The 19,608-nt window shown below is 45.1% G+C and overlaps 1 protein-coding gene across 7 annotated transcripts in view; it reads left to right on the top strand.

The window, feature by feature from the left end:
* Ctdp1 (CTD phosphatase subunit 1) overlaps positions 1 to 19,608 on the top strand; it is a 56,536-nt gene that overhangs the window by 9,584 nt on the left and 27,344 nt on the right. For all 7 annotated transcript variants that reach the window (XM_048363056.1, XM_048363059.1, XM_048363060.1 and 4 more), the window contains exons 2-10: positions 1,105 to 1,188; positions 2,477 to 2,570; positions 4,365 to 4,493; positions 8,237 to 8,387; positions 10,586 to 10,676; positions 11,591 to 11,757; positions 13,069 to 14,103; positions 15,872 to 16,013; positions 16,959 to 17,168. In XM_048363056.1, coding sequence (XP_048219013.1) covers positions 1,105 to 1,188; positions 2,477 to 2,570; positions 4,365 to 4,493; positions 8,237 to 8,387; positions 10,586 to 10,676; positions 11,591 to 11,757; positions 13,069 to 14,103; positions 15,872 to 16,013; positions 16,959 to 17,168 — 2,103 coding nt within the window. The remainder of the gene's footprint in view (positions 1 to 1,104; positions 1,189 to 2,476; positions 2,571 to 4,364; positions 4,494 to 8,236; positions 8,388 to 10,585; positions 10,677 to 11,590; positions 11,758 to 13,068; positions 14,104 to 15,871; positions 16,014 to 16,958; positions 17,169 to 19,608) is intronic.

Raw genomic sequence — 19,608 nt, forward strand, 5'->3', positions numbered from 1 at the left:
TCCTTGATTGTGGTTCTCTACAGTTATACCATCTCACTCAGGAATAGATGTTCTTTCACAATTGCTGTCAGATCCATTTGGCACATTTGCACAGTTGATGTGTATTCCCTTCTCAGACCTTGTTTACAGGAAGGCCAAACATGGGAGCTGTGTGTCTTAGCCCTTTGCCTTCTGTTCTGTTGGTGTGGCAGAGAAGGGCTCTGCCTTGTTCCCACCATTCCACCTTTTGTTCTACTCTCTTTCTTCCTCTTGCGAGTATTTTGTGAGTCAGTTGAATCTTCTCTGGCCAGGGACCTATACTCTCTTGCCCTCTGCATAGTGGTCTGCAGTGTGATTGGTCAGGTCCTGGGGAAATCTCTACCAGGAATAGACTAAATGTATGAAGCAGAGCAGGGCAGGGGCAACACTGACAGAACTCATCGTGTTTCTGGAGGCTTTGCATTAGCCTGCCATGGGGAACATAGACCTGACTAGCTTTCCACACAGGGGATCTTTGCCTGGTGGGACCAAGACTCTGGACATGATATCTGGTACTCTGAGCACAAGCCAATAGCCCCTGATTCTGCAGCCTTGTGATTAGTCCCCAGTGACCCTCCTTCCTTGGCTTTTGCCAGATGACTAGTGTTAGGCTCTACAAAGGAAAATAGTTTGTGCTAATATAAGAACTAGGAAGCTGGGTGTGGGCCTACAGTTCTAGCACTTGGGAGGCTGAGGCAGAATGATTACAATTTCAAGGCCATCATGGACTACCATGTAAGACCTTGTCTCAAAGAAAAAAAGACCAGGAATATTACACTAGTTCGACCAGGAAAAAATTAAACTCTTTGCCAGAACTGTAAGGGCATCACATATATAATGTCTGTATTTTGAGGTTATTTTTATGTTAATAAAAATAAAATTTTTTTCAACTCTTACATGTAGCAGAAGATGTACTATTTTATGTGAGCCAAGAGTCCCAGAAAGGCAAGGAAACATGTCTAGAGCTGAGCCAGAATTAGGTAGAACTGGTATGCTTCCAAGCTGGATGCCCTCTCACACCATAATACACCAGAAAAATTTTAAACTGTTGTTCCCTTTGTAATTGTTTTCATCTCTTATTTTTAGGGCACTTCTGGTGAGATTAGAAGGATGTAGCCACCCTGTTGTCATGAAGGGCCTGTGTGCTGAGTGCGGCCAAGACCTAACCCAGTGAGTACCTCTAGAGCAAGGCACAGCTTCAGCTCTGGTAGGGTGTATTGTGGTACAGAGGCAGAGGGTCTGTGCTGAGAGAACAAACCTGTTCCCCTAGCCATTTCTTAAGCCAGTGGTTCACTTTTTTGAGTGTGTGTTTTCCAGCCCTGGGGCTTGAACACAGGACCTGGGCTCTGTCCCTGAGCTTTTGTGCTCAAGGCTAGTTCTCTTATCATTTCCAGCTTTTTTTGGCAAATTAATTGGAGATAAGAATCTCCTGGACTTTCCTGCCTGGGCTGGCTTTGCCTCATGATCCTTAGATCTCAGCCTACTAAATATCTAGGATTACGGGCATGAGCCACTGGCCCCCCCAACACCAGGGGTTCACTTTTTATTCCTTCGTTTCCAGAAGCCTTCTGTAATGCTGAATTCTCTGCTCAGATGTGGTAGGAGAGTGCAGAGGGCTGAGATTTTGTGCTCATCCTCCTTCATTTCCTTCATAAATCTGCTCATCCTCCTCTGTGAAGGTGGCAGGGATTTGACACTCAGGCTACGTGTATAACCCCAGAGCTCAGCTGATTGAGTTGAGCTCAGTCAGCTGACATTTCCTGACTGTTTTCATGCTGTGGAGGACATTCTAATGGCTTCTAACCAAAGAGAATTCTGTGCCATTGTTGAGGACTCAGTTTTGGCCTTGGTGGGGGAAGGGTGCCAAGAGCGAGACGCTGCCCTTTCCCCAGCCCTGGGACAGTGTAACAGTGAGTCCCTCCCACGTTCCGGCCTCAACCGGAAGAGAAGACCCCGCCCCTGGGGGAGGCAGACACGCGTGTGCCACCATGATAGGGTTTGTCCAGCCCAAAAAGGAAGTTTCATGACATCACCTGATGGGCAGCCCAGCTTAGCCAATGGCCCAAGTCCTTCCCATTCCCGCCATTACCGCTATATAAACCCCCCTCCCAATTAAATCCTTGGAGACCCATTCAACCATCCAACCGTCTCCCCGATATCTTTGTCCTGCGGCTCATGACACATTATGGGGGGCCGAGGAAGGGATTTCGGCATCCCACTTCAGCTTAGAGCAGTCTGGTAAGGACACACCTTACTCCTTCTGCGGGTATGAGGGGTAGGGCGGAGCTTCTTCCATAGAATTGAGGTTTAGGCATTCCCCCGGGAGATGGGGGGGGAAGGGGTCCTCAGAGGCCCCGACATGCCATGAGTGTCATTTCCAGCACAGACTGGAAGCCTATCCTCAGGATGAAGCATGCCTCCAGTATGCATTAACCAAACACTCTTCTTGCATTCAAAGGCTACAGAGTAAGAATGGAAAGCAGCAGATGCCTCTGTCCACAGCGACAGTATCCATGGTCCACAGCGTGCCAGAGCTCATGGTGAGCTCCGAGGTAAGTAGGTAGTCACTGGCTTCTCTAAGGGACTACCATCATTTCTGCCTAGAAACAGCTCTGGTCTAAGGGCAATTCATGTGGAGTGCCGCCTTGCTGAAAACTTGAAGGCTGTACTGGCTCCTATTTTCCTTTTTCCTTCATAAATCTGCCTAAATGAGTGCCTAGATGCGTCATGACTCCTGAATTGAATGGTGATGACCCTTCTGATGCTGCTAGTGCTGCTACCAAGGTTGGCCTGGGCTCCTTTTGAGCCAGATTCCTCCTGGAAGTAATGAGATGGCTACCTGAGCCTGGGAACAATGGCAGTCATGGGTCCACTGAGTATACATGCAGAGCAGGCAGGCAGGCAGGCCGAGGCTCATGCTGAGGATGGGGATGGATAGAGGATGAATATTGCTGCTCTTTGAATGACCAGGAGCTGCCATTGCCTTTGGGGTAATGGGAAGCAATGGCTCAGACTGCTTTAGAGAGTAATGAAGCTGGAGACAGTGAGGATGGGGTCCAGGAATCATCTGCGGTGCTACCACTGGAGCGTATGGGAACAGCAAGTTCTCTGAAGAGCCAGAAGAGAGGACCATCGAGAAACTGCACTCAGAACTTGAGGTCTTATCTTTTCTAGTATTTTAAAACTCATCCTGACAACTGGTATTTGCATAGGTCAGATCTGCTGGGGAGAGGCAGCCCAGAGAACCATCCTTCACCAACCTGGAACAGAGTTCCATGATAAATAGTATTCTGAGTTATAAGATTAAGATTGCTTCAAGGTGTGTGTGTGTGTGTGTGTGTGTGTGTGTGTGTGTGTGTGTGTGTGTTCTTGTTAATCCGTAGAATGCTTTTCGTTGTTATGATTGTGTTAAGTTAGTGGTTTTACACAATGTATCTATCAACTCCCATCTTTTTTTGTCAGATAGAATGCCATTCTACGTGTGTGTGTGTTTGTGTGTGTGTAAAACCTGGAAGTTGGCGATAGAAAGAAAAGAGAAAGTTCCCCCACTTTTCCTGTTGTAACAGCACCATTGGCTTTTCTGCACACTCCTGTTAGGAGTGAATGTAACAGAAGTTCTCCTATTTAATCAGACCAGTAGTTTGTAGATTACTAGTGAATGGCAGTTCAGGTGGAAAGCAAAATATGATGCACCCTCTGAAGTGCCTTACTTCATGGGACACTCTGTGGCCTCTGGTGGGAGGTTGGTTGGGTGCTTCTCAGAACAGAGCCCCCCATTGGGCTTGGAGAGGAGGTGATGTCATTGAGTATCTTTCAGGGTCAGTTAGACTCTGCCAGATGAAGTGGCAGCATAGAGGCACAGTACCTGGAGGATTCTGAGCTGATCATCCTGGCTCTCTGCCTTGCCCTTGTGAGGTGGTTTGCAGTTGTCCAAAACCTTTTGGACTGACTTGTTTTCTTCATTAAGTTTTCATCTTTTATTGAGGCCTCTGTATTATTCACCAGAAATTTTATAGAAGCAACAACTTTTCCCCCTTTTCATTAGTTTGCATAGTTACTAAATTACAAAATTACCACAAGTCAGACTGCCATGAACAGGTTAGGACCAGGTAGAACTGACTTTTGATCATTGTGTCACATTGGTCAGTGGAATGTGGACTGACGGGTGCAAAGCCAACTATAGATTTTCATTGTGTACTGTCAGCCACAGCAGGGCTACATAGGTGGTGGTATTGGTGGTTAGGAATGTGTGTATGACAATTTGGTTTACCTTAATCTTTATTTTATTTTGGATCAAGATTATATACTTTGTTTTTTTTTTTTTCTTTTCTACTTTCTAACCTTAGCAAGCTGAAGAGCTAGGAAGAGAAGATCAGCAACGATTGCATCGAAATAGGAAACTAGTACTCATGGTTGATTTGGACCAAACCCTAATCCACACGACTGAGCAGCACTGTCCACAGATGTCAAACAAAGTGAGTGATGTCAGCAGTTCCCAAATGGCTCTCTAGAAGCCTCAGACCCCATGAGTCCATCCACAAAGTACATTGTTTTATTTTTTCAATGATTTATGTGGCTCCACTGGTGTTGAGAAATAGACCGATGGGCACATCTACTGAGTCTAGGCTATTCCAGGTGGCACCTTTTAAGTCCCCTCTCACTGTCCCCTCTGGAGCCTGTGTGTGAGGTCCACACTTACTGGTGGCAGTCAGCAGGTGAAGGGTTTGAGACCTGTGAGACTGAGGTTCTGATACAAGGAGTGTCACTGTAGCACATCTGGGGAAGGTGGTGTTGATTTGGTGCCTTGTGTCTGAATATCGTGGTTAATAATATGCCCGGGTCTGTGTCCAAGAGAGCCTGGTCTGACAGGTGAAGATGGAGTTGGCATGTGTGCAAATGGAATTCTTCAGCGGTGTATGGTAAGGAGGAAAGGGGCTGAGGCAAAACCCATTCAGGTGCACATAAACTTCCCCATTGTTTAACCACTTCCTTGCAATGGAGCTTTAGGAGCAAAGTTGAATCAAAGTTGAGCGTTGGGAGCAAAGGGATCTTAATGCTTGTTATGGATATCTGACCTAATGTCTGTGCCCACCACATGTGCTGTCACTAACCAGGAAGATTTTGCCAGTGTTAGGGCCTGGCACTGTGCCATACACTTATAATGCCACCTATTTGGGAGTCAGAGGTTGGGAGCATCACAGTTCAAGGCCAGGCCAGGCAAAAAGTTAGTGAGACCCCCTCCTTCTTCCCCCCCCCCCCCCCGCCCATCTCAACAAAAGTTTCTGGGCATGGTGGTGCATGCAGGACTAGATGGGAATGTCATTGCACAGGGCTAGCCCTGGCAGAGATGAGAAACTCTATTTGAAATATAACAAAAAAGTTAAAAAAAAAAAAAAAAAAAAGGAAACAGAGATAGGGACATGGCTCAAGTGGTAGCGCAAGTACAAGGCCCAAGTTCAAATCCTAGTACTGCCCACTCCACCCCAACCCCCCCCAAAAAAAGTTTCACTGTGAACAAATGAAGCTTATGTTTATTGTAGATGTTATTTCTGAGTGGGGAAATGTTGATGCAGCTTTGCAGGTGTCCTCTGACAGAAAAATGAGTCCCCTGTTGTAGATCTCAGTGAGAACATAGTGGAAGTTAGACTTCAGAGCCCAAGGTTCTTGACCTGGCCATGGGGGACGAAACTAAACTAATGACAAGTACATGAAGTTTTTTTTAAGTTGGCCTAAGAAACAGAACAAGTGACCTTCAGCTTCAGTATCCTGATCTAGAGGTTGAAACTTGTGAGTGTTTTTCTGTTTTTTATGATACCGGAGTTTGAACTCAAGACCTGACAGGCCTTCCTTACCTGAGAGATGATGCTTTATCACTTAAGCCTCATTTTGCTTAATTTTTTTTAATAGTGTCACAAATTTTACCCAGTTCAGCCTGGACTACAATTCCCCTATTTACTGTTCCCACATAGCTAGAATGACAGTCCAGCTGCACCACACCTAGCTTTTATTGGTTGATATTGACTCTTGTTTTTTGCATGGGCAGGCCTCAAACAGTAATCCTCCTGGTCTCCTCCTTCTAGTAGCTGAAATTACAGGTTTGAACCACACCCCACAAGCATGAGTTTATGGCAAGATTTCAGTCTCCACAGATAGCTTATATTTTAGTTATAGTAGTTATCTGTGTTTCATGGGATCTTACAGCACAATATACTGGGGGTTTTTTTTGCAATACCGATGGTTACTGAATATTTTCATATATTCCATTCATACCATCTGCTGTGTATACTGAACATTTTGAAGGGCACAAGACTTTCCAAAGATATTTTCTTCATCCCTGCATATTTGTTGTGGCTGTTTTCTTTTATTGGGTCTTTGAAGTTAGACATTTTAAGTTAGTTGTTAAGACAGTTTAACTGCCTAATAATATTAATTAGACAGTCTGAACTAGCTCTCGTTTGAGAGGGATCCAGAGGTTATGATGTCCTCATGCAGGGTAATTGAGACCTCAGTAATGCTCTGGTAATAGCCGTGCTGCTAGGCTGCCATCTCACCACCTGTGCGGACAGCCCATGCCTATGGTCCCTGCTCCCTGCTGAGAGCATGATTACAAAACTAGAGGCCTAAAATCTGGACACTGGCTGGTTACAGAAAAAGGCCATTTATTCTCACTATGAAGATTCAGGACTGCATAATAAAGGAAGTTTATATTACAGATGTTGTATTTGCTATTGTTGAGAAGGGTGAAAGCTGTAACTAAATTAGACACTGCCAGGTGCCTGTGGATTACACCTGTAATCCTAGATAATTAGGAGGCTGAGATCTGAGGATTGAGGTTTGAAGCCAGCCCAGCAGAAATGTCTTTGAGACTCTTTATCTCCAGTTAATCAAAAAACCAGAAGAGATGGTGAGACTCAAGCAGTTAGAGCATCAACCAAGTGTAAAAGCCAATTGAGAGGCTCTGAGTTCAAGCCCCAATACAAACGCAAATAAAATAAAATGAATTTTAAAAAAGACTCCTTTTATCTTTTAAGGCCTAACAGCTTCACCATCAGCAGTATGACTAGTTTACAGCTTGTACTAAATTTGCCTGGGCCTAAGTCATCTCCTTTTTTTAGTTGTTAAAAGTACTTCATTTTGCTAAGACAATTAGTGTTGGACAGGATTTAAAAGCTCAAAGCTTAAGTTCCTAAGGAATGCACATTTGTTTGTATATTAATCATATAAGCCTCTTGTTGGTAGGTCGCTAATGGTGATCTAAAACGTGTTTACTTTCTGTGTTGTTTGTGATACAGTAAAGCAGTGTCTTGGGTGGGGAGAGGCTGAACTCAGGGCCTGGGCATGCTGTCCCTGAGCTTTTTTTTGCTCAAGGCTAGTGCTCTGCCACTTAAGCCACAGCTTCATTTATAGCTTTTTGGTGGTTAGTTGGAGATAAGAGTCTTGCAAACTTTCCTGCCTAGGCTGGCTTTGCACTGTGATCCTCAGATCTTAGCCTCCTGAGTAGCTAGGATTACAGGTGTGAGCCACTGGTGCCCAGCTAAAGCTGTGTCTTAAAGCCATCCAGGATTTGGCTTATCCCAGTCATGGCTCAGGAAACACCAGCAGTACTACATAGGATCTTTTCTAAGCAGCCTCTGTGGTGCTGCTGTTTGACACATTAGTGTGAAGAAGCAACGACATCACTTTAAGGATGTATGTCCATCACTGGAATGACAGCATGGGTGGGAGTTGTCTTATGTCCCTTGTAGGAAGACTGTGGTAGTCATTACTACCGCAGTCATCTGAGGTCCTAAAAATATGGTTACCTTAAGTAGCTATTGGGTAGTTAAGGTAGTTATCGGGACAGTTACTATAGTTTCCAGAGGTAGTCCTCATAAGTTATAGATGTGGGTAGTTATGAGATAGCTCATATAGGCAGATGCAGTGAGTAGTTACCATAGATAGATAGTTAAAATTGTGAAGGACAATGACAGTTCTTAGAGGCTTGTTAGCATTATAGTGGGTAGTTAGCATAGTTCCATAGTGCAAAGCAACAGTTATGGAGGTCATTAGATCATTCTCACACCTCACTTTGGAATGTGTATGTAGTGGGTGTCTTGTTTCCCCCCCCCCCCCGACCTTTATGTCCTTATATCATCCTCTTTGAGGTGCCATGGCCTCCCTCAGGTGTTGCCTGGGTAGCTCATTCAAGGCCTTTTCTTACTCTTGCTGTTCTTCACAGGGCATCTTCCACTTCCAGCTGGGACGAGGTGAGCCAATGCTGCACACCCGACTCCGGCCTCACTGCAGGGACTTCTTGGAGAAGATTGCCAAGCTATACGAACTGCATGTCTTCACTTTTGGCAGCCGGCTGTATGCACACACCATCGCAGGTCAGGCAACAAGGATATGTGGACTGCACTTATCTTAGTATGTGGACAATGGGTCATGTTTTCTGTCCTCAAGGCATTTTCTTGAAAACTAGGAATAGTATGGAAGCTCAATCTTCAGGTTGGTGGTTAACCAGGGAGTCAATGGGTGAGATATTCTGCCATGGCATATGCTGGGCAGGCTACCACATGTTTGTGGACCAGTTTTGAAGTCTTGGAACTGTGGGTACGTGGAAAGATAGAAAATTTTTATATGAAAATACTTCTTTTTTTTAAATGATTCACCACCTGATTCAAAATGGCTTTGGAGCTCTGTCCCATTGTGTTTGTGACCTGTGACTCAAGCTCTGGCCATTGCTGCTTGTCCTCTTAGCATGGCCATCTCGCATGTGTTCTTAGAGATATCTATGCCAGCTGCAGTGCCCACCAGGTGGCAGCACTGACAAAGAGCAGGATGTGATGAATGAAACATCCCAGTTACAGGAAGTCGTGGACTCTTCATTTTTAAGTTAAAAATATCATGAAAGAATGTAAAAAATTGGGGAAATGCCCCTCACTGTTACTATGTCCGCATGGTGGGAAGAGGCAGAAAAACAAGAAGATACTGGGGAGTAAAAGTATCAAAGTACATGCATGTATTTGTGTGTATATATTTGTATGTGTGTATAAATGTGCACACGTATGTATATGTGTATGTGTGTATTATATATTTATGAAACAAAAATAATGAAACTTACCACATACTGTTTGAAAAGAGGATGTTAGAAGAATACAGTAGAGGAGATAAATTTATTCAAAATACATAGTGTACATCTGTAAAATTATTAAAATAGCACTCCTTGAACTATCAGTGTATGTTATATAATTGTGGAAAATAATTGCACTGACGTCCTAAGTGTCCTCTTTTGTAATATGTGAGAAGGCATAGTAGTGCCCCCTGTGTCCTCAGTTTGCCTTCCATGGAGAAGTATTTTATTGACATATGAGGTTTCAGTTTTCTGTGGCTAATACTAAAAATCAACAGTTCATCAGTTGTGTATGTGAGTGTGAGTGTGAGTATGTGTGTGTGTATTTTCCCAGTCAGTAATGGGGCTTGAACTCAAGGCCTCATGCTCTTGCTTGGCTTTTTTGCCTAAGCCGGCATCCCAGCCTTGAGCCATAGCTTCATTTCTGGCTTTTTGCTGGTTAATTAGTCTCACAGACTTTGTTTTACCTGAGCTGGCTTCAAATCATGATCCTCCAAGCTTAGCCTCTGAGCAGCTGGGATTGCAGGCATGAGCTCCCAATACCTGACAATAACCCCTAAGTTTTAAACTATGTCACTCTAAATGCCATGATGAAATCTCACATGGTCTCACATGTCTCTCCTGGGACATAAATTATCACCCCATGTTATGTTCATGCTGTTGGCCACTTAATTCTTGTCTCAGATATTATATCCACCATCATATTAATGAAGTACTTACGCTCAAGTAGCCTTTGTTTTTACTTAATGGTCCCAAAGTCCACAAGTGATGCTAGCAGTTCAGAAATGCCAAAAAGAAGCCCAAAGTGCTTCCTTTAAGTCTTATCTCTCATCACAGAAAGATGAATGAGTATAGTATAATAAGATATTTGAGATATCACAGCCCTGTAACTTCTATTAGCGTATCATTGTTGTCATTTTATTATTAATCTCTTACAGCACCTAGCTTATAAACTAAATTTTATTATCCTATGTTATAGCATATGTGAGATTTGGTACTCAAGGTTTCAGAAACATATTCCCTGTAGATTAAGGGGTAAAACTGCCTACTTCTCCTGATTTAGTTTAAGAAAAAAACCTTAGTGGATAGCATTTACTCCATAAGTTGTTAGTAAATGTCCTCAACTGCATTTAAGAGTGATATCCTATCTCACTAGTGTTAGGTCATGATGCATACTAATTCAGTCTAGTACTTAGACTACATAAGTATAGAACCAGAGGCACTGCTTCCTAAGAAGACAGTGATAAGTTATTTCCTTGAAAAGGGAGTGCCTTATAGCTTTATCTTAGCCATTTAGTTAGGCAATGATATTATAAATTGTTTGAAACCAGTGGCATCATAGATTTCAAACCTGTTTCCTTTGTGAGTAATTCCAGTCTATGTAAAAGAAAAGAAACCTGAGTGAGCAGATTTCCCCAACCCGTAGTGTGACGTTGTTCCTTTTTCTTTTTACAGGCTTTTTAGACCCTGAGAAGAAGCTTTTTTCTCACAGAATATTGTCAAGGGACGAATGTATTGACCCATTTTCTAAAACAGGAAACCTTAAGTATGTACCTGGTTATATTTATTGCTGAGGTAGATTAATATTCACTTCTACTTTAAAATCAAATTTAAGGATGCAAGTAATAATCCTGTACTTACCATTTTCCAGGAATTTTCAGTGTTAACTACAGGTATTTAGAAAGTGTATTTTTAATCCAAACTCCCTTCTTTGATGTGGGTCCTGTCCATGTACTTGAGCTCTGAGGTACCCAGTTCCCATCTGTCCACAACAAGCCTCTCCTCCTAGCTGGGCTGCATGGCTGTGAATCACTCTTCAGCAGGTCTTTGTTTCTGCCAAAGATGATACATTAGTCCTTCTGCTCTCTGCTCTATACTAACCAGCATCACCTTTGCATTGTATACCCTCGGGTCTCCTACCTCACCGGGAGACCTTAGATTTCATGTCAGTTCAGTGACCTTTGTGCAACTTGGGGCTTGTTTTCTTGTGGTACTACTGGTAAGCAAGCCCAGAACTTTGGTGCATACTAAGCAAGCTCTCTTCCACTGGGCTACATCCCTAGCTGCCTTTTTTTTTTTTTCTTCCCATTATTGTTAAAGTGTTGTACAGAGGGGTTACAGTTTCATACGTAAGGCAGTGAGTACATTTCTTATCCAACTTGTTACCTCCTCCCTCATTTCCCCCCTTCTCTACCCTCCTCATCTCTTCCCCCCCCCCCCCCGCCATGATTTTTTAAGAGAATTAGAAACAATGGACCAAGTATTATGCTAATATCTCTCTGGAAACAAGGAGGTTTGATGTGAGCTAATAATTAAAAGCTCTCAATTGGCATCTTTCTGGTGAATCTGCTCTCTTCTGTGTATAGATGGGAGTTGTAAACTATTCAATTTAGTGGAATAAAAAGATATTATTGACACCTATGATATAATAGTCTGTGTAAATTGCATTTTTACTTGTAGAAATCTCTTTCCTTGTGGAGACTCAATGGTTTGCATTATTGATGACCGAGAAGATGTCTGGAAGTTTGCCCCCAACCTGATCACTGTGAAGAAGTATGTGTACTTCCCAGGCACAGGTGATGTGAATGCACCTCCTGGGTCCCGGGAGCCTCAGGCAAGAAAGAAAGGTGAGCCATCTGCGCAGTGCTGCAAAGAGAAGCAGTGTGCTTTCTACCTCAACAGCTAGCTCTTTATTTCTTATCTCTGTTATTTCTGCCATAAATTCAAGATTCGCTTTGTGTTTGTTTGCTATTGTGTTTCAGTTTTAGAGGTCGTTGGGCTCATGTGAGAATGAAAAATAGGATATTTAGAAACCACACTTCAATGTTTTGCTTTTTAAGATTACAGGTTGCTGTTGAGTATACCTGTTTACTGCTTTTCATCCATTTATCTTTAAAAATGCAACCTGGGAAACTAGGACGTTCCTCAGAGAGAAATTAGGTATGGGATTTGGTGGCTCTCCTGGTAAGAACTAGTCTTATAAATTGGGGACTCCATAGTTACATCCTGCAGAGAACCATGTCTGTACCATGCAAGCATGAGCCAAAGTCTGTCTTAAGTAAACTTAAAAATTTTGGTGTCACCAGGCACTGGTGGCTCGTGCCTGTAATCCTTACTACTCAGGAGTCTAAGATCTGAGGATCATGCATGGTTCAAAGCCAGCCTGGGCAGGAAAGTCCATGAGACTTTTAAGTCTCACAATTAACTACCAGAAAAACTGGAAGTGGCACTGTGGCTCAAGTTGTATGTAGAGTGCTAGCTTTGAGCTGAAGAGCTCAGGGACAGTGCCCAGGCCCAGAGTTCAAGCCCCACAACCGACCAATAATAATAATAATAATAAAGTTTTGGTTTCAGGTATTTTGATGATCTGTAGTTTTTTGTTTTGACAGTACTGGGTTTGAACTCAGGGCCTCATATGTACTTATTAGCCTTTTTGCTCAGCTGGCACTCTACCACTTAAGCCATGCCTCCTGCACAGCTTTTTGCTTGTTAATTGAAGATGGAGTCTCAGACTTTTCTGCCTGGGCTGGCTTTGAACTTGAACATTTGGATCTCAGCTTACTAGGTAGCTGAGGATTACAAATGTTAGCTACTGATGCCCAACTTGATCTTTAGTTTTAAAAAATATATTTTGAGCCATATAATTACTGCTGTAGTCACTAAAGTGTAACATAGAGTTCAGGAGAATGTAGAACTGAAGAGCCTTCTTGTAGAAGGTATGTTAAAAGAAGACTGTGGTGGAAGCATTGTTTGGTCAAGCCTGGCAAGCCACTCCAACATAGGTTCCACACGTGGCCACAAACTTGAGGTGTGTTTACTTTGTGGCTCTTGGCAGTGGCAGCGGCCCAAAGCCTGAAAGTAGAGGAAGGTGCTGCGTTAGTTTTGAAAGTTGCTCAACATTAAGTAATAGTAACTTTTCCCTTTGTGTATATATTTAGTAAATTCTTCTAAAGGTGCCGATACCCTGGAACAAGCTCCTCCTTTGAAAGACCCTGAGGAAGGCAAACCTGTTCCCGGGGTAGAGCAGAGCAATGGTCTTGGGAAGCCCTTCCGGGAACTCAATGGTGGCGAGTCTGTGCCAGGGTCTTCTCCCATTAAAGCGGATGAGAGGGATCCCTGTCCCCTCACCCGGGCCCCCTCTGCCAGCAGCCCCAGTAGCCAGGAACTGGCAAGTACTCCAGAGCCCAAGATGTCTTGTGAACAGACGGATCGAACCTCATCAGGGGCACAGCCTGCTCAGGACACATCTGGCCCAGACTTGGATTTTGACTTGTCTAGTGACAGCGACAGCAGTGATTCAGAAGGTCAGAAGTCTTCCTCTTCTGACGGGGAAAGAGAGAAGAGAGGCCAACAAAAGTCCACAGTCACCCAAGATGGAGTGAGAGCCCCACAGCAGGGAGTTTCCCCTGATGAAAGCGGAGCGAGATCTCCAGGTGCAGGCTCCCTAGGAGAGACTGGGACCAACATCCACCTGCATGACAAGGGGCCAGACCTGGACGTGCAAGATGAGGCTGAGCGGGATGGCTTCTGTGGCCTGGGAAATGGCTGTGTGGACCGAAAGGAGGCTGAGACTGAGTCCCAGAACAGTGAGCAGTCAGGGGTCACTGCAGGTGAGTCCCTGGACCAGAGCATGGGGGAGGAGGAGGAGGAGGACACCGATGAGGATGACCACCTGATACACCTGGAGGAAATCCTTGTGCGAGTCCACACTGACTACTACACAAAATACGACAAGTACCTCAACAGGGAACTGGAGGAAGCTCCAGATATACGGAAGATTGTACCAGAACTCAAGAGCAAGGTGCTGGCTGATGTGGCTGTGATATTCAGTGGGATGCACCCAACAAACTTCCCAGTTGAAAAGACCCGAGAGCACTACCATGCCACATCTCTGGGAGCCAAGGTCCTCACCCAGCTGGTGCTGAGCCCCGATGCCCCTGGCAGGGCCACCCACCTCATTGCAGCACGAGCTGGTAAGTGGTCCCCTCCTGGTAGGGATACAGCAGTGTGCTCAGGGTGGACATGGGCCTGCCTGGGCTGGGTTCATGATCCCTCTCTGAGGTTAATTAGCATTGCTGTTTAGTTTCATCATGGGTTTTCAGAAATGCTTTGCCAGAACCATGACTTTCTAAGAAAAGGTTTATAATTGTCTTTTAGTGGAATCTTTACCTATGCATACTGTATGTGTACATATTCTGTTTACCTCCATTTGCTGTCTTGGGTTTCTTGAACAATCACCTTTGTGTCCTGTGTATAAAGTCAACCATCTCAAGAGTAGAGGCAAGATTGGCTGGGAATGGAGACTTGATGTTAGTGTTACCCTGGAAAAATTAGGAGGTCAGAGGAGTCAGGACCTTAAGTAAAAGACAGACTAACCCCCTGAGATAGAAAACCAAGTACACGATTTCATGTGGAAAAACAGAGTAACAGCTTGCTGTAGTAGACATAACTCTCATCTCTGCATAGTAGCATTTCACTTGGGTAGTGCACTCCTCTGTCATTTCTGAGACTTCAGCCAGAACTCTCCTATTCTGGGCAAGTAGTGGACAAGTCTTGGAAGAATGTTGAAAATACCTTTTTTTTTTTTTTTTTAATGTGCCTCAGAAGCAGTTTGACTTTCCCAAATAAAGATCACTCAGACTAATCTAGGTAATGCTGTCCTACTGCTGTTTCTCCTGTGATCACATTCAGTGAATCATGGATTCACCCTGACTTAGATCTCTGTTGTGGTTAGCTGAGCCCCATGAGAGTCGGTTCCAGACCCTGTCACATGCTTAGTGGAGCATTTAACAAACAGCCATGGAAGGCTCCCAGTGGAGTATGTGTACTAGAGTAAGAGGCAGCTCTCTGGGCCATGAGGACCTTCATTCCTGGATTTTGGCCTGTGCAGGTCAGGCCCCTTCTCGGGTTACTTGTCAGGTATATGTGTGCTGTCCAGTGATCACCCGGTGCCAGATCCAGATCGCTCCCCTGCCTGTTTCAGAAACTTACTGTTGTGGACAAGAGCTGCACTCACTACTTTTGTGCTTTTATGCTTATAATGAAGTAGGAAGGACAAATTTTCCTCATCTCACTGCTGAGGCTTTGCCTTTGGAGTGAGTGACTCCTGAGGACATCATTGACAGGGACGTGCCTGGCCACCTCATAGCATGAGATCCCTGTGAAGTGTATATAGTATAACTCCAAGACTCCAGGGTCAGCTGGAGTTCATCAAGTAGTCACCTGACAGAGGGGTGGGCCATGAGCCCTCCAGGGAGCCCTCAAGTATGCTGGAAAGGCTGAAAGTGAAGTGGTGCCAGGCAGAGGTTGGATCTTCCCAGGCTGAAGACAGGGCCAGCGCTAGTGCAGAAACAGGACCAGGAAGCCCCCAAAGTCCTGTAGGAGATAGTAGCCCAAGATAGGACAATGGCAGTGGGACTGGAAAAGTACATCAGCTTGGGGAATGTTGACAGGACCCCGTGACAGAGGTAGGTCTCAGATTCCAGGCAAGAGAGGGTCCTGGAGTATCTAGAATGGTAACTTGAGGTACTAGCACATGTTCAGGGTCAGAAGTCTTGCTGGTGAGGCTCCATCCCCGATGATGAGAAATGAGAGTGGTGAAGACACCTGTGAGTTTGGCCTCACAGCTTTGTCTTATGGGGCAGTGTCCAGCTCTTCCCTAGAGTATCTCTGCTTTTGTGTCTGTGTCCTGGACACCTGTGCCCTGGTGCTGCAGGTCAACCTGACTTGTGGTCTCCACAGGCACGGAGAAGGTACGCCAAGCACAGGAGTGCCAACACCTACATGTGGTCAACCCTGACTGGCTGTGGAGCTGCCTGGAACGCTGGGACAAGGTGGAGGAACAGCTCTTCCCACTCACGGAAGATGACACCCGGCCACATAGGTAGGCACCTTCTGCCCACAAATCTGCTGTGTGGTTCAGGCCCATGCCATGGCATTCCCTCCCCAGATGGTTCCCTAGCATCTTGCCTGAGGCTTGCATGTGGCTGTGATGATGGGTACTCCTGGAGCTTAGGCAGGGCTATCATCTCCATGGCAGCCCTGGTTTGCAAGTAGGGAAACACTCAGCTTCAGTAGGAGAAGCCTCATCATTGGCAAGTGTCCTTCAAGGATTTAGGCCACCCAGCCCCCGTGGCCACAGCATTCCTGAAGCAGGTATGTTCTGTCTTCTCTGGCCTTCTCCCTTTTCCCACAGCAAAGTTACCCTGAAACTCCTGTGGAATCAAAGATGAGCACCTAGAAAGCCCATGTACATGTAACTGTTTACACCTAGAGAACTGCTTTTTCTTTAAATACCCTTTGATGTTGCCTTTGGTAGTCTTTTGTGTATTTATGGGAAGATTCATATGTAATAGAGCAAGTGGGAAACAACAAGAGCTCATCTCTGCTTGTTGTCAGCAGTCTGGGTGTTGTGCCTGGGGTTCAGCATGTATTGTCAGCAGCTGAGGATAAGAGAAGTGGGATAGTTGAGCCAAGGCAGAGTGCCCCAGGTACTGGGAGACTGACCCCCAGTCTACACAGTAGATTTGACAGACGCTAGCAGTGAAGGAATTATCATTTTTCTGTGGAGTGTATGTGTATTACCCTTGCACATCGTGACATTCTGGAATTAGAAGTGCAGCATATCTTCCATGGCACTAGGTCAAGACCTGGGGCACTTTTGACTCACACGAGTAGTAATTACTAGTTATCCTTGCGCATATGTCTCATTTTGGTATCCATGTTCCTTCTGTTATTACACCTATTTTTCATCCCATGTTCCTGTATCCCTGTGTCCCATGCTGTTGCCATTTACAGCCCCCTCTCTCCCTCTCTCCTCATCTGACAGGGAGAAAAGCCCTGCTACCTTTCCTGACAGGCAGAGTGTGCTTCCAGCTGCCTTGTTCCACCCGACACCTGTCCACCCCAAGGTCCAGTCTGGCCCTGAGGTTCGGATCTATGACTCCCACACGGGCAAGCTAATCAGGACAGGCTCCCAGGGCCATGCTCCCATGCCTCCCAGTGGCCTCTCTGTCCATGGGGACCCCTCCTCCTTCAGGTATGTTATGTAGCACATAAGAGCTCTCATTGCTGATGAGACAGGTTTCTAACTTTGGTTGTGTGTGGTTCTATTAAAGTGGCCATGTCAGCCTACTACATATAGGTTGATGTCCAAGGCTTTGTTTACTCCTAGGTTTGTGTTGGCTACCTGATATTCTGAAGTCTGTTTTATTCTTCTGTCTTACTTTGGCTTCCAAAAGTAAAAACAGAGCAACCCTTGATTTAGCCTCAGTAATTTCCTGAACTCTTCTTCAGGATGCTCCTTGCTATCTGAGTGGTTGGGAGAAACCATCTGGGCTCTCCAGCCAAGGGCTGTGAGGCTGTCCAAGCTGCCCTCTCCAGATCTGGCCTTCCCAGATGCATCCTGGGCTGCTCTACCCGTTTCCCTTGGGTTCAGTAGACACAGAAAGGTGGCAAGAGGCTCACGAAGGTCAGCCTCTGTGTGGATGTGGGTCAGACACTCAGATTCCATTTTAGTGAATTGCTTTTCATGTACTTTTTATCCTTTATTTTTTTCCTTTGCACTTACTAGTGCTCTACTCCTGAGTCACATTTCCACCCATTTGTCACAGGTTACTGCCTGACTCATACCTGAGTAGTGATCCTCTGACCTTAGTTTTCCCATAGTTGCTGAGATAATAGTCACAACACCATGTGCAGCTTCCCTCCATGGAGAGTCTCATGGACTTCTGCCTGGGCTGGCAATCAGTCTATTCAGAAAGTAGGTAGGATTCTAGGTGTGAGCCACCTACACACAGCTTAACAGAAACTTTTTCCATAGTCCTATAGCAGAGACAATGTATAAAAACACGGGTAAATGCTGGGTGCTGGTGGCTCATACCTGTAATCCTACCTACTCAGGAAGATGAGATCTGATGAGCATACTTTGAAGCCAACCTAGGAAGAAAAATCTATGAGTCTCTATCCCCAATTAATCACCAGAAGTGGAGCTGTAGGTCAAATGGTAGAGCACTAACCTTGAGCAAAAAACTCAGGGATAGCACCCAGGTCCTGAGTTCAAGACACAGGAACACACACACACACACACGGTAAAGCCATGCAACACATTGGCCAAGGAAAACACATGCTTAGAATCTGTGTTCCTCCTTTACATGGGATGCAGAAGCTCTGAGACAGGAGACAAGGCAGGTGTGGTCTTGGGAGCCAACAGGAGGCCTGGGGCTGGGGCCTAGGAACCTTCAAGCTTTCCAGGTACACAGCTCTTGAAGAGGTAGCTCATGAGAGAAGAAACCCCTCGCCCCCTCACACACACACACATCATGGACAGGAGTAGAGCTGTCCATCAATTCAGTATCCAGTCCTGACCATCAATTCAAGGGTGAAGTATGCTCACATTTCGCTAAAGTATACATAAATGGGTCCAATATTTGGAAATGAGAGCTTTGGTGATGTTTATTTTACTAAGAGTACCTGCCCTTTGACCTGGTCCTACTTTGAGAACCATGTTCTGGAAATGAGAGTGCTAACCTAGGGTTTGAAGACAGGAAGGGCCTGTGAGGCTGGTATGATGGACTAGCTGTTACCTTCTTGCTGAAGGTACAAGCTGTGTGGAGCCAGCTGGGCTATGTTGTTACTGTAAAGACTCGGGGAAGTTGAGGCCACCACAGCATCTGGGATTTGAAGATGGAAACCCAGAGAGCAGGTGACCATAAAAAGCTGCCAGGTGACCACTCAGTTGTGGTTCTTCAAGATATTGGGGATTAGTTGCCACGAACAGCCATGGAGGAAGTAGACACCCCAATGATGTTCATCAACATGTTCATTGAGGCAGAGGGTGAGTAAAACAGGTCAAAAGATGGAGGGTTAATACAGGACTGAAGAAAGGAATTCAGTCCTGGGGTCTCTGTCGCTGCAGAGTTGAGGTATACCTCTTCCAAAATACTGGGGACCCCTGTGGAGGTTTAGCAGAGGCCCTGTTATGTAGGCATGACAGCTGCTTCCCATTCACCTCACTGCCTAGAGGTCAGAGGTTGGGACTGGAGGTTCTAGGCCTTCCATCTTGTGGCCTGCCTCACCTTGAAGCCGTCTCTTACTCTGGAGGTTTCATGATGTTAGTACTCATGTCAGGAGCTAATGGCACTACAGAACTTTCGCTTAAAACACTGTCTCAGTGGTCAAGTGGTTCAGGTTCTTGTTGTCAGCTTTCTACAGTATCTCATAAGCTGATGAGTGGAAGGTGATGGCAGGAAAGAACTTGGTTCTGAGCTGCAGTTTTACAATAGTGCTTCTAGGGTCTAACGCTGCCTCAAAGTCTAGATGTTGTGTACATACAAGCAAACCTGTGCAGTCTACAAAGAAACCAGCTCAAAAGCACACTGTCATAAACTGTATTGAATGGTTAAATGTTAGGTGCAATTTTTAAAAAATTTTTTAGCCTTCTAAGATACATGATAAGCAAGTCTGAAAGCAATTTGCAT

The sequence above is a fragment of the Perognathus longimembris genome, chromosome 15, assembly GCF_023159225.1.
Source record: "Perognathus longimembris pacificus isolate PPM17 chromosome 15, ASM2315922v1, whole genome shotgun sequence".
Lineage (NCBI taxonomy): Eukaryota > Metazoa > Chordata > Mammalia > Rodentia > Heteromyidae > Perognathus > Perognathus longimembris.